The following is a 15,107-nucleotide window of genomic DNA, read 5'->3' as shown; positions in this document are numbered from 1 at the left end:
ATTTTGTTATGTAGCTTTTAATTTTATTGATCTCCATGTGATTGAAGCTACTTCTTGATTTTGATTACATTAGATATTTTGATGTAATCATATTTGTAGCTTAAATTCAACTAGGTAATTTTCCAAATTCCTTTTTAAGTTAGAGTAGATAATTAGTGAGATTTCTGTCAATTTTTCGGAGTAGAAAATGTAGTAAGCATTACGGTTTAACTAGTGTATATGAAATATTTTTTTTAAATTGCTTTTGAATAGGTTCCATTAGAATAAGAAATAAGTGGAGCATCCTTGTTGTATTGCGATATAATTTAGTGCAGACTTGTAGCTTCATTAATGTAGGACATTAATAGCTTTTTGATTTGGACTAGAGTAGGGGTACATATAGATTTGGTCAAGGCAAGGCAATGTAACCAAAGGAGTTTAAAAATGACGAACAAAATCATTCCTATGATTGCTTGCCAAAGAAAAGGAAATAAATCTTGATGGATAAAATGAGGCCTCAGGGGGCTCACTCATAAATATGTAAGCATAGCACATGGGTTTAACAGAAGGGGTTTTTTAAGTCCCTTTTTTACACATTTTTTACATACAAAAAAGTATCATTTAAAGGGGGTATTTACATATTGAATAGAAAAAGAGTGTGTTTTATTCATGAAAATTTTACAGATAAGGGGTTTTTTAAATGTGCCTTGAATGCATGTGATATAGAGAGTTTACATATAGTGAACCCCCCGAGAATGAGACTCTATAGCCTATATCACTACAATAAAATGAGGGTATAGCAAATGAAAATAGCAACATTTTTATAAGTACAAGTCTTGGGAAATGTCGAGACTATTTCGCTGTTAGAAACATTGAAACGGGTCATTGCTAGAGCATCATCACAAAATTATGTTTAAAAAACTGGGACAGACTGGGAGGTCATTATAAAACTCCCTAGTCTTTCCCAAGTTTTTAATTAAAATACAGACATAATACAATAGTAAAACTTGAAAATATAATAGAAAGAAGTGAACACAAAATGGTTTTTATTCATCGATATATATTAGTGGCCACCGGTCACCTGTACTTGAGGGGGCCTAGGATTCAATCTACAGGCTGGTGAATTGAAGAACGAGAAAGGATTGAGAAATGACATGGCTTTGAAATTAATCTGTTACAATAAGGATGGAACCATCAACATTTAGGGAAGAGAGAGATGTTGATTCTAAACCAAAATAGAAAATTAGAATGTATCTATTTTATGCATGGGCATGCTTTTCAGGCTAAACCCAAGGGCGCCCACTAAACAAAACTAGATAACCTCATCTTGCAACCACCCATATAGCATGTGAGTTCAAATAAAGAGATTTTTTAATTCAAAATTTTAAGGTTAATTTACATAAATACATTTATAGAAAGGGTTTTTTTAATCGATTTAAAAAAAATGCTCAAGCCTTATGCATAGATGCTTTATGATTAAGCCTCTATGCATTATGCACTCATTGTGGAAGCATAATGCATAGAGACTTAAGACTTAAGCATTATGGCTAAGCCTTATGCATAGAGGCTTAAGCATAAGGCTTTTTGCATAAGGCCCTTATGCTTAAGCCTCTATACATAAAGTGTTAAGGCTTAATCATAAAGCCTCTATATGCATAAGGCTTAAGCATAATTATGCATAGAGGCTTAAACATAAGGGCTTTATGCATAAGGCTTAAGCCTTATGCACAAGGGATTAGTGCATGAAGCCTTATGCACTATGTATAGAGGCCTTATGTATAAAGCATCTATGCATAAGACTTAATTATAAAGCCTCTCCGCAACAATAAGGCCTCTATGCATAAGGCTTAAGGATAAGGGCTTTATGCATAAGGCTTAAGCCTTCAGAAGGGAAGCCTCTATGCATAAAGCTTTGAGGCTTAAGCATAAAGCCTCTATGCATAAGGCTTAAGCATAATTTTTAAGCCTTATGCATAAAGGCTTCATGCATGAAGCCATAATGCTTAAGACTCATGCATAGAAGCCTGCTGTAAAGGTAAGACCACTCCATCTATGCAAGAGGCTTTGCATGCGCGTAGCTTTTTGCATGAGGCTTAAGCATTATGGCTTTTATGCATAAGCCTTATGCATAGAGGCTTTGTATAAAGCTCATAAATAGAGGCTTTGAACAGAGGCGGCACATGAAGCTTGTGAAGACTCTTTACATGAGGCTTTACAATCATGTCTCACATACATAATTGTATGTATTGTGTAGGCAACTATGTCTTCTCCTCCTTGACATTCAATTCCAATTGATCCTTCTCAAGATCCAAATGTTGCGTAGCTACTCTCCATCGTCAATCAACATTATTGGCATCACGGATGGACATAGCTGACGCATACATAGGTATATTTATATGTTTATATGGCTTTGTATGTTCTCCCTCTCTTTTTCTGTTTATGGATTGAGTATCCCTCTTTATGCATCCTTATCTGCCGCCGCCGCAGCTTTTTTTTCTGGTTTATTTTCGATACTGAATAGCGTTCAATGAAATTTCACTGCTAATAACGTTAGAGAGCAGCGGTCCCATTGAAGCGAATATAGTAGCGTCTATAACAGCAAAATGACCCCAACATTTGCCAAGGCTTGTAGTTATAATAATGCTACTAAAAACTATACTATACTGCCATTTTGTTGTAGTGGAAGTACATTATACATTTAGCCATGTGAAGACATGTCATTTGTGTCGCTAACAATGTCATTTATAGCAACACAATAACAATGGCACTCCTCGCTTAATGACAACCGTAGTATTTTATTTACATTTATCAAAAGCCGAGGATTGCATTATATATTGTGTTGCCAAGTGACACCCATAACTTATGTCGATAATTCAATGTCGTTATTCTCTCTCCCCCCCTCTGCTTGCCCCTTTAAGTGGGCTCTTGGGAGGCTCTTGGGTGCATCTTTCATGGTACCTTATTCTTCATGAGCAAGCCTTCTCCTTCTTGTACCGTTTTGGAGTGCCTTTCATAAAGGGCTGTGATATAAAGGTGTCATATTACTGATGTCAACCATATATTCTATGTCGTAGAAATTTAAAAAAAAAAAAGAGAATAAAAGAGTTGAAGAAGCCGACGACGTCATCAACCGGCTTTATAATCCCCCTGTACGTTTTGACTTGAGAAGGTAACTTACTGTTCTTGTTGGACTAACGGAATGGCGCTTTTGTCATCTAAAAACGACAGGCCGATTATTCTCATCACCTTAATGATGCTGCGTCTCATGATTCCTGCTACTGTGGCCGCCTCCAACTACCCGGACGCACTGGCGAAGAGCCTGCTGTTCCTGGAGGCACAGCGATCCGGCAAGCTGCCGTCAACGCAGAGGGTGGCGTGGCGGGGAGACTCGGCATTGCACGACGGGCAGAACGAGGGAGTAAGTGTAAAAAACTAATCGTGGGCTGCTCAAGTGTTATAAGATTCCTGCCGTAGATTCAAGCTAGTACGAGCTGCGCCTAGGTTGACGAATAGCCGCTTGCTCTGTCACTACAGGTGGACATGCAAGGCGGGTACTACGACGCGGGCGACCACGTGAAGTTTGGGTTTCCGATGGCGTACACGGTGACCATGCTCGCGTGGGGCGTGGTGGAGTACGGGGGGAATGGGCTGAGCGGCAGCGGACAGTTGCAGAATGCGCTGGACGCCATCCGGTGGGGCACCGACTACTTCATCAAAGCACATCCGCAGCCCAACGTGCTATGGGCAGAGGTAGGCCATACATATCTATATATGCTAGCTTAAGCAACGTTAATCGCTTGTTGACAATGTACTCCCGAACTGTTGCAGGTTGGGGATGGGAACTCGGACCATGACTGCTGGCAACGAGCCGAAGATATGACCACCTCCCGCCAGGCTTACCGGCTGGATGCCGGTCACCCTGGCTCCGACCAGGCTGGCGAGACCGCGGCCGCCATGGCCGCTGCTTCCATGGCCTTCCAAAGCACAGACGCTGCCTACTCGCAGACTCTTCTCCAGCACGCAAGAGAGGTCAGTAAACGTACCGGCCATCCCTCCTGATACTGGCATCTAGTCGATGTTAGCGCTTACTAACAAAAGGTCTCGCTTGCATGTTTTCCAGCTCTTCACATTTGCTGACAGTTTCCGAGGAAAGTACGATGACAGCATCACAAATGTAAAGGCCTTTTACGCGTCAGTGAGTGGATACAAAGTAAGGTTGACTTTACAGTAGTAGAGTCGGCTGATGTAGTGTCACAATCGGGAGAGGCTTAGCTAACGCTAATCATGATCAATATAAAATATGCAGGACGAGCTATTGTGGGCTGCAATGTGGCTATATGAGGCCACAGGCGAGGATGCATACCTCGAGTACGTGGTGAATAACGCCTTCTCCATGGGTGGAATAGGATGGAACATGAAAGAGTTTAGCTGGGACGTCAAATACGCAGGCGTTCAGATCTTAGCATCGAAGGTTATATAATCAAGTTGCCTTTGTCAACAAATATAATAATAATAACTGCCTGCCACTCCTGCACTGAAACGTCGAGGTGTCCATACTGGATAGGTTCTGTTGGAAGGTCGAGCTGGCCAGCACGCTGACATATTGAAGCAGTACCAATCCGGAGCACAGTTCTACCTATGCTCTCTGCTTCAGAAGAACTCGGGTGCCGACAACGCTCAAGTGACGCCTGGTGAGAACGTCCTCTAGCTCGATGCAAAGCGTATACATTGGCCAATCCACTCGACCGACGCTTGAGACGTCGCTTATATTGTATAAATGTAGGGTCCCCTAGCATATTGCTAAGTACACTGAAACACTGTCTGTAGGAGGGCTGCTCTTCACTCGCCCTTGGAACAACATGCAATACGTAGCATCCGCAGCGTTCCTTCTTGGTGTCTACTCCGATTATCTCTCTGCAGCAGGCCAGCAGCTGCAATGCCCGGCCGCGAGCTCAGTCCCTCCTTCCCAACTCCTCAACTTGGCCCAGTCCCAAGTAATCTTTATACAAAGATACCCTTTTCTCTTTTTTCCTTTTGAAGAAAGAAAAGTGTTTTATGTATGCCAACCTAGCTCCTTGTTTACCAATGCAGGTCGACTACATCTTGGGGAACAATCCCATGCACATGAGCTACCTGGTTGGTTACGGTGCGAGATATCCCCAGCACGTGCATCACCGAGGGGCGTCTATCGTATCCATCAAGGACAGCCCGGGGTTCGTCACCTGCAAGGGAGGCTACGCAGATTGGTATAGCCGCAATGCTCCCAATCCCAACCTGGTGGTGGGTGCTCTTGTGGGCGGGCCGGATTACGGTGACAACTACGCAGACGACAGAAGCCGCTTCGACCAGTCAGAGCCCACCACGTCCGCCACCGGCCCACTGGTCGGCATTCTGGCCAGGCTTGCGGGCGGCCATCAGGCTGTCGAGCACTTGTCTTTACCGCCTACACGAACTACCCAACCAGGTAGGTACAACCCAGCTTACAATCCGTCTCATTTCATTGCACCATTTGTTCAACTCATATGCACGCTAACCCGCTAGCAGTACGTCTTGATGTATGTATCCTAGGTGTACGAAGATCATTGAGGGTGCCCACGTGAACTTGGCACGACACATTCTTCTGAGAGCACACCTTCCGGTTTGCCGGATGACTATCTTCAATGATGACGGCAACGGAATCGTGCTACATCTCTTCTAGCATTATGCCAAAATAAATCTGGAGTTTTGTGTAGTAAAAAATCCTTTTTCATTTGTGCATTCTACAAGAGGTACCAACCTATACCTAGTTGAAAACAGCACAAATACCATTAGTCCAACAAGAGCAAAAAGTTGCCTCCTTACCTTTTTGTGAGACATGCTTTGTTATTTCCTAGAAACTCCTTTTTTGAACCGAAAATTTTGTATTTCCTCTACAAATGTCTACTACTTCCCATGTGCAATATGCAATATACATGGCCTAATATTTGAGAGCCGTTCTTATATAAATTAGTGATATTTTTCACTCACTTGCAAGCAAGAATTGACAACCAACCAGAGGCCAATCCAATCCATGCATTACTTGTTGCTAGCTGAAAGGATAGTACACTTCTTGTATTCAACTTAGTTTTTCTCCTCTTGTGAATTTTATACAACCAATTTCTCAAATATTAAAATTATAGCTTGAAGAAAAGGAAGAGCATGTGCATGTCCAAAGGAACACCTAGAAGGTGTTCAAAAAGCAAAGTGAGAGTAGTAAAGACGATAGATTCATATATTAATTATGATGGCAAATTATCGTCCAAGTCACTGGTCTCTTGCGTTAATGAGTTTTAGGTGATTGAGACTTAGATTAAGATTGTGATGAAAGTTAAGACTCGGATCAAGATGAAGATTATGATTTTGAACAAGATGAAAATTTGAGTGAGAGTGGAAGTGTGAGAGCTAATGAGTTAAGTGTGAGAGTTAAGTGAAAGTGAAAGATCCTTGGAGCTAGAAAGATGCACCCACGTGTCATCTATTATTTAGAGTCTTAGTTAGAAAAGACTTACTTGGTCTATAACTAAATCTATCATGATGTAAATGCATTTTCTCATTTGTGCAAATAGCATTCTCTCTACTCACTTTACAACTCTTTGGTAGCATGTGTAGGTGTTTTTGGGCATGGAGTTGGTTGAGAAGGCATAGCCTCTCTAGTCTCTTTATAACTCCTTGCTCATGTGTAGGTGTGTTTAGGCATGGAGGTTGAGAAGCAATAATCTCTCTAGTCTCTTTTTACAACTCCTTGCTTATGTGTAGGTGTGTTTAGTATGGAGAGTAAGAAGGAATAGTCTTTTCATTCTTCCATGTGTGCTCTGTTTTCTCTCCTCATCTACTCTTCACTTGTGTGAGTGACTACGATGCATTGAAGCATTGATAGCCATACCGAGCCATAACTTCTTCAATTCACACATACCAACCATGACATAAAGAACCACCATGATGTGACAATGTATATGAAATGATCACTAGACATGATGTTGAAGAGCCCCTACTACCACGGTACTCTTTTACTACCAAATCTGGGTAGGAGAAGTTGCAAGTACTCTTGCATGGCCCCAAACCTGCAAAAACTTGCTCTCAATACAGAGAAGCTCACCATCACACACTTAGCAATTAGGAGAAGAGAAAGAAACATTGAACAGCATCATTGTCCTCGTCACTCTCTCCCTCCATTGATACAAAACAAGAAGAACAAAGAAAGAGCAAGATTGCTGCAAAGAACCAAAGAGAGAAAGAAAATCATGTGCATAGGACATATATGGAAAGGTAGTTATTGCAACCACCTCACCCTCCTGCACACCACACGACTCTCCACTCCTCCTTTTTCTTGATTTTATCAAAATATAAAGGTTTGATACATTTTTTTTCTAAGGTTCATGTGAGACCTGTATTTTTCATCTAAAAAGTATCTAAAGACCTTCCAAAAGTGATAACTCACACACATACAAGGTCATGGTATTGATGTGTGCGGACCAGCTATAATCCATACCCATTTACATATGATTTTACAATGAAAGCTCATAAAATAATCATTTTGAGTAGCCTAAATGCATGATTTTTATCGATGAAGAACCCATAAATGTGCCTAAAAATGCACAAATCAGAGGGTTAACAGAGGTCTTGGCATCAAAAGGGTTGGACTTGCAAGTTTAGAATTTTGAAATCTCGAAATGACCCTTATATGGAAACATTAAACATTTTCTATGATACTGCCAAGGGGCATCACTACAAAGGGCCATCATTGCCAAATAGTATCATTTAACTTCATTTCTCATGGTTTTCACTCTTCTATTTATGGATTTTACCATACAAAATGTGTGTGGTAACAACAAGCTGTAAACCAAATTTGGCTTTCAGTTTTGGGATTTCGTTTATGTGTGTTTGATTGATTTGTGGGATATTTTGTTATGTAGCTTTTAATTTTATTGATCTCCATGTGATTGAAGCTACTTCTTGATTTTGATTACATTAGATATTTTGATGTAATCATATTTGTAGCTTAAATTCAACTAGGTAATTTTCCAAATTCCTTTTTAAGTTAGAGTAGATAATTAGTGAGATTTCTGTCAATTTTTCGGAGTAGAAAATGTAGTAAGCATTACGGTTTAACTAGTGTATATGAAATATTTTTTTTAAATTGCTTTTGAATAGGTTCCATTAGAATAAGAAATAAGTGGAGCATCCTTGTTGTATTGCGATATAATTTAGTGCAGACTTGTAGCTTCATTAATGTAGGACATTAATAGCTTTTTGATTTGGACTAGAGTAGGGGTACATATAGATTTGGTCAAGGCAAGGCAATGTAACCAAAGGAGTTTAAAAATGACGAACAAAATCATTCCTATGATGGCCTTGCCAAAGAAAAGGAAATAAATCTTGATGGATAAAATGAGGCCTCAGGGGGCTCACTCATAAATATGTAAGCATAGCACATGGGTTTAACAGAAGGGGTTTTTTAAGTCCCTTTTTTACACATTTTTTACATACAAAAAAGTATCATTTAAAGGGGGTATTTACATATTGAATAGAAAAAGAGTGTGTTTTATTCATGAAAATTTTACAGATAAGGGGTTTTTTAAATGTGCCTTGAATGCATGTGATATAGAGAGTTTACATATAGTGAATCCCCCGAGAATGAGGCTCTATAGCCTATATCACAATAAAATGAGGGTATAGCAAATGAAAATAGCAGCATTTCTATAAGTACAAGTCTTGGGAAATGTCAAGACTATTTCGCTATTAGAAAGATTGAAACGGGTCGCTGCTAGAGCATCATCACAGAGACTATTTATTGGAGCACCTTGACCCTCTCTCTTCTCTCCTCGTAGGATTTCAAACCCATGAATGCTTGTAACGTGAATACCATTCATCAACACATGACAACATTCTACCATACTGGACCTGCTTGAAAATGCATAACCCATAGCGAGAGGGAGAGGAGGGAGGGAGGGGGGAGATAGACATTGCACAATCAAACCCTCTAGAATGAGGTTAGTTCCACAAAGGTTACATAGGTCCCAAAATACTAGAGGTCAACTAATTATCCATGCATTCAATTGTCTAAATTAGGGTATGTTCTCCTACGAGACAAGGCATTGTAAAGCTCAAGGTTGGATAGGATAGGTTGGTGGATGAACATATTCTCGCTCTGGCTTAAGCCTAGCATATGTAAATAAATGAAGTACAAGTACTTGCATGCAAGATACGGCTTCTTCTTGGATTCTCTATCTGCAAAATCTAGACATGAACAACATGATTTGTCTTTCACATGCACATCATATTTTCCCACGTGTGCATCATCCTCGTGTGATTCGATCTTTAAAACTTCATACTTGTACTCCACTCTGCACTTCTTCTACCACCATAGCTTTCATTTTCAAAGCGGCCTTTATTTTTTTCTTCCTCTAATATCGACGTGCCGTACTTGACTCATGCCATTTCACATGCATGAGCCACCAGCCTCTATGTTAGTAGTGAACCCATATGGTAGATCTTTTGAGGTTGTAGTTTGTAAAGAACCTTTAAGACCCACTACTATGCGATGGGGTGGGCATAACACCTTCTGGATTCTTGCTCTCCACCTGGTATCCACCTTCCCATAATGAATATACTTCTTCGTCTATGAGGTTAGTTCCTATAGCAACTGGCCATATCTTGGGTGGTGGATTCGGCTTTGGGTCTATGTTGGTGTCCACAATATAGCAATGAAGCACGTGGTTGGGGAAGAACCACATCCATTGTCTAATGAGACCATTAGGGTGCTTGCGATAGCCTTTAAAGGAAGGTGTAGGCACACCCTTAGCAGATCCGACTATGTGTTGCTGGATTCGGCTTTGGGTCTATGTTGGTGTCCACAATATAGCAATGAAGCACGTGGTTGGGGAAGAACCACATCCATTGTCTAATGAGACCATTAGGGTTCTTGCGATAGCCTTTAAAGGAAGGTGTAGGCACACCCTTAGCAGATCCGACTATGTGTTGTTGGATTGCTTTGTTCCTCTCGGACTCCACACACTTGATGCAAATTTGACCAAGGTTCTTTCACTTGAATAGGCACTATCACAGAGAGAGAAAGAGAGAGTGGCTTCGTGTTTTTGAACACACGGACAGTTTCTCCCTTCTTCACCAAAGGAAGGAGATTCTACACCTCGTGGTGGTCGCCATGTGTTAAGCGTATTGTCACACACACACACACTTAACGAGACTATGCTCATACATAGAGATCAAGAGATAGAAAGAAAGAGAGAGAGATTATCCATACATATCCCAAGCCATAACTGAATTATGAATTGAATGCCCGATGATTACAATGGTTAGCGCCTCCTCTTTAATAGGTCTTGTGCATACCTCTTCAATTCTCCCTTTGCACCTACTCATGTGCCTCTTGGTATCCCCCCTTATGCTTGCTAAGTTAGGTTCCCACCTAACTTAGCAAGCATACCTCTTCAATTCTCCCTTTGCACCTACTCGTGTGCCTCTTGGTATCCCCCCTTATGCTTGCTAAGTTAGGTTCCCACCTAACACCTACCACCTGTCTTCCAACTAGAGGTCACATCTCCTCTGCAATGTTGATGAACTCTTGTTCCCCAATGAAATGTGAGGAACCACCTTCTTGCACTAGTGCTACCATCACGCTTTCTTTCACCACATACATTTGTACCTTCCTTGCCCTAACATTGCAATCTACCCCTAGCACCTTGGACACCATTTGCCTTTTCCTATTAGTTAGTGCCTTTGATGTGCCTACATGTACATTATGTTGATGGAAGCTAATGTGTATCATTAATCCACTCATCATCTCGTTGAAGGGCATCACATAATAGATGTAGCAATTACATGTAGAATGCACATCACCGAAATTGATCAATAATGGCAAAGGAGCTTTCCAAACACATTGCTAGACTCCTCTCGAGTGGTTGGTGCCTTTAGCATGCTTCTAGTAAAATGTGACCTTGTGGTTCTTTAAACGTAGGCAAAGTTCATTCACACACTTCAAACTACCTAGGCAATGGCTTCTCCGACATACTCCAGGGAAGGCAATGTTAGAGGTTTGCAGCTTTGACCACTAGTGGGGATCATACTTATGCTCCATGGAGTCCATTCCTAAGCATGTTTCCATGGTCGTCGGTGGGAACTCAAATGCAATATCACCATTATATTGTCTAGGAATCTCCACGGCCTTGATAACCCCTTTGACAATCAAAAAAATCTTTGTTAATGTGTTTCCCTTCTTCATGCTCCAAAGGTATTCCAAAATGCTCTTACCATCTCCTCTTGCAACATTGGATGATCTTGATGCATTGGTTTTGTTGTTATCTTCAAAGGGGCTGCATAAATCTATTACACTCTTCTAACTTGGAAGACCTTTGGGTGAAGTATATAGAACTCCTCCCCCTCATGATTAGAGGTTACCTCGAGAGGAATATGCAAATTTCGAGACCCAATAGGCTTACAATCCATAAAATGAGTAGGGAGCTACTTGTTCCTATAAAAACTTTGCACTCATGAGAATTCGTCCATTGTTGAAACTTAGATTCTTCTTAGAAGATGGGAATGTGATTGTACAGCTCATTGTGAAGAGGAACAAAAAATAAGTACACACAAGAACAAGAAATAATGGCACATCAGGTAGGGCATCAGGAAGGGAGTACATAAGTATTGAATGGTAATTAACACCCTTAAATAAGTTGGCCGTTTTTTAATTCGAGCGTTTTAAATCAATTAATATTTTTGAAAATAAAAATTAATTTCAAAAAAATTGTCATGTAGTATAAATGTATATTATATTTTTTTTCCTCGAAAATTAGCATCCCTACATTCTCTCCCCTCTTCTCTCTCCATCACTCCTCTATCTCTATCTCCCCTCTTCTCTCTCCCTCATCTCTCTCCTCTTTCTCTCCTCTATCTCTATCTCCCCTCCTCTATCTCCCCTCTTCTCTCTCCCTCATCTCTCTCCTCTTTCTCTCCTCTCTCCCCCTCATCATGGTTACAAGATGAACATCAAAAAATATAATCATCATTAAGCTATAAAAAACTTGACAAATACATTAAAGAAGTTAGCATTATGAAGAAATAGTGCCAACATTATTACTACATCGAAGAAGTTGGTATTATAAAGTAGCGCCAACATTATTATTACTACATTCAATACTTTAGGAAACACCATTAGGCTCTACAATGCGCAACCACCATTGATTGGGCCGAATTTCTAATTAGTTGCTCATCCTCATCGTTGACTCTGTATGTCCTCCAATAAGAAATTACGTTTGATATTTTGAGCTAGAACATATCTATGGTTGCAAGATCGTTTGATATTTTGAGCTAGAACATATCTATGGTTGCAAGATCGTTATCTTGTACTTTTATTATTTGCTTTAATTTCACTAATAAGCTCCTTGAAATCTCTCTAGCTTGATACAAGGCTGGATTGTTTGAGTCCTTCTTGTACATCTCATCACGCGTCATGTATCCTTGCTAGATGATACACTCCATGGTTAGCTCCTCTAATGATGGCATGGCCATGATGTGTAGAAGGAAAAATGGAGGGCGTGTTAATGGAAGAGAGGTGGGGTGTCTACATGATGCTGATGGAGAATAGGGGGCAAGTTGGTGGAGGCGAGGTAGGGCATGTGTCTTTGATAGAGAAGAGGTGGGCTTTGATAGAGGATAGGGAGGGGAGGGAGCACTTGGATGAAGGGCTTTTATGGGCCCTACACAGGCCACAACGTGGCCTACATGCCACCAACCACGCCACAAGTGGCCTGTGTGGCATGCAAGCCAAGCGTGGCACAATGCCACATTGTGCACGCGCCACGCGTGGCAGTAGCCATGTGTAATTCCCACACTTGGGCAATACACGTGTAATGCCCGAGTGCGGGCATTACGCATGGCTCTTCTACTGCCATGCGTAGCGTGTGCTACGTGTGTGGCATGAGGCACATGTCACAACCACGTGTAATGCCCAAGTGTGGGCATTATACATGGCTGCCACATCTGGAGTGCGCAGTCCACATCATAAACACGTGTATTACACGTGGTGTGAAGTCATTGGCACCATGTGTAATACCTAGCCACGTGTAGTACACGTGGTTGGATGTGGCATGCCACATGTAAAACCCCAGTGCGAGCATTACACATGGTGATGCCATGCAAACTGAGGAGTCCACGTGACATGCCATAGGTAATGCCCGCACTCATGCATTACATGTGGCATCACCATGTGGACTGTGTAGTCCATGTGGCGATGCCACATGTAATACTCGCACAGGGCATTACATGTGGCGTCGTTGTTAATCCCATTTTGGATTAAAAAATATGATCCTCCATTTGAGAAAATTAATAAGTGACATGAAAAGGCACTATAAAAGTTGTACATTATGAGATATTGGCCACCCAAGGCCTTAGTTAAGTAAGTTTTTGGGTGCCCAAGTGTGAATAAGGGCCAATTGTATATAAGACATTTTCTCATAAAAAATGAATGGACACAATCCCCCTTTGTGCTATGAGAGCTCTTGCTTTTGTCTTGAGAGAGAGATTGAGTGAGAGGATTCTAGCACTTTTGCCTTCTCTATACTTGTATGTTGCATACTTGTATTGAGAGGAGTGAGAGACAGTGATTGCCTTGTGTGGTGGTGTGAACGATACGGTGACAGCGTGCAGGTGGAGCTTGGAGGATTGGAGCTTCTCAAGGGAGCTTGGAGACCTCAAGGGACATAAGTTTGAAGCATTGGTAAGTGTCCTACGACAGTTATGTTCTATTGCTCTTCCCAAAGGTGAATGCACTGAGTTCCCTCTTGGAGGTGTGGTAGCCCCATAACATTTTTGGCACCGCTACCAAGGAAACACCTTTGTTTCTTCCATCCTCTTTGAGTTTTAGCTCCCATTACATAAGATTCATCATTGCCTTTGCATTCTGGTAGTGTACTATGTATGGAATGAATGGATAAGGTTTGAGTGGAAGTGAAAACTTGTGAGAAATTGGTTGTTTTTGTTGTATAGTTGTGTGGTGGAGTTGCCTTGGAAGAAGGCTCCACTGTTTTTTCTAGTCAATTTTGATATTTGGATCACCAAAATCGTACGTGAACAAGGAGGGTGATGTTCTGTTTTTCTTTCCTTTCAAAAATTTATGAAAATCGTAAAAATAAGAAGCCATTGATTGTGTCTTGAACTCGTATTTCATTCCTTATGCATGGCACAATCATTTTGGAAGCATCTAGATAAGGATTTTGCACCCAACTCAATCGATGCGGAAATTTTCCACGTTCACCACGTGAAACATTTTTTTGCAACTTCACAGCATGAAACACTCCCGACATCATCACCGCAATTCACGGGATTACCTTGCTAAAAATAGGTAGCCTTATCCTGACACCACGACTATGACAAAATTTGGAACCGTGAATTAGCAAAAAACGTGAACTCACCATGTGAACTGATTCAGTACATTTCACGACATGAACCGATTGCATTTCATGGTGTGAACCATTTCAAAGCCTTTCACAGTGTGAAGCATTTTTATTTGACGACGTAAACTATTTGCATTTCATGACGTGAAACATTTTCCCTTCACGGCATGAACTATTTCTGTAATTTCACGCCTTAATGAAATCTAACTCACAAACTTGGTATTTTCAGATTAAGGTTAAGAAAGTTCTTGAGACCAGTAAAAATTATAACAAGGTAACGTGGATTTCTAAGTCCAAAGCAAAAAAATTTGAACACATGAAAGTGTAGAAAATTGTTCACGACATGAAAAGTTTTCTGACATTTCATGCCATGAATTGTTCTTTGTTGCAATCTCATGGCCTCAGAAGACAAGTCAACAGTATCTTACCATCAAGTATTCTTCCCAATCTCAGAGGAAGTAGAATTAGATTTGAAAGGGATTGAAGTAGAACGGTAGCTATGAGAATTGAGCTTAAGGGGAAACAAGAGCTCGATACTCGAAGGTATTAAATGACTAAGGTCATGTAAAAGGGTAGGAGAAGGGTGTGTGTGTGTGAATGGACTTATGGTCCACTAGCTCACCTATTTAACGGCAAAGCTAGACGACATTTTGTAGTGTGTAAAGGCCAAGTTGTATGCATGAGCAACTTAATAAACAAGTTTTC

General features: G+C 40.9%; 1 protein-coding gene across 1 annotated transcript; it reads left to right on the top strand.

The window, feature by feature from the left end:
- Positions 1-3,178: 3,178 nt before the first annotated feature.
- LOC147629584 (endoglucanase 6-like) lies at positions 3,179-11,505 on the top strand. The gene is made up of 9 exons (XM_086811918.1): positions 3,179-3,397; positions 3,514-3,729; positions 3,808-4,008; positions 4,100-4,189; positions 4,286-4,450; positions 4,544-4,670; positions 4,807-4,973; positions 5,071-5,400; positions 11,374-11,505. The coding sequence occupies exons 1-9, from the start codon at positions 3,179-3,181 to the stop codon at positions 11,503-11,505; spliced, it is 1,647 nt and encodes a 548-aa protein (XP_086668044.1).
- Positions 11,506-15,107: the final 3,602 nt, after the last annotated feature.

The sequence above is a fragment of the Cibotium barometz genome, chromosome 17 (assembly GCF_041138505.1).
Source record: "Cibotium barometz isolate CiBa-2024 chromosome 17, ASM4113850v1, whole genome shotgun sequence".
Classification (NCBI taxonomy): Eukaryota; Viridiplantae; Streptophyta; class Polypodiopsida; order Cyatheales; family Cibotiaceae; genus Cibotium; species Cibotium barometz.
The sequence above is the reverse complement of the archived record's forward strand: the minus strand, read 5'-3'. Positions and strand labels throughout refer to the sequence as shown.

What these genes read in the sequence shown, in the direction of transcription:
- LOC147629584 (XM_086811918.1), top strand. Translation starts at nt 3,179, where the DNA reads ATGGCGCTTTTGTCATCTAAAAACGACAGGCCGATTATTCTCATCACC. An exon ending in CCAACGTGCTATGGGCAGAG is followed by an intron (nt 3,730 to 3,807) that starts GTAGGCCATACA and finishes GAACTGTTGCAG; the next exon opens with GTTGGGGATGGGAACTCGGA. An exon ending in TTGCGGGCGGCCATCAGGCT is followed by an intron (nt 5,401 to 11,373) that starts GTCGAGCACTTG and finishes CTTTGGGTGAAG; the next exon opens with TATATAGAACTCCTCCCCCT.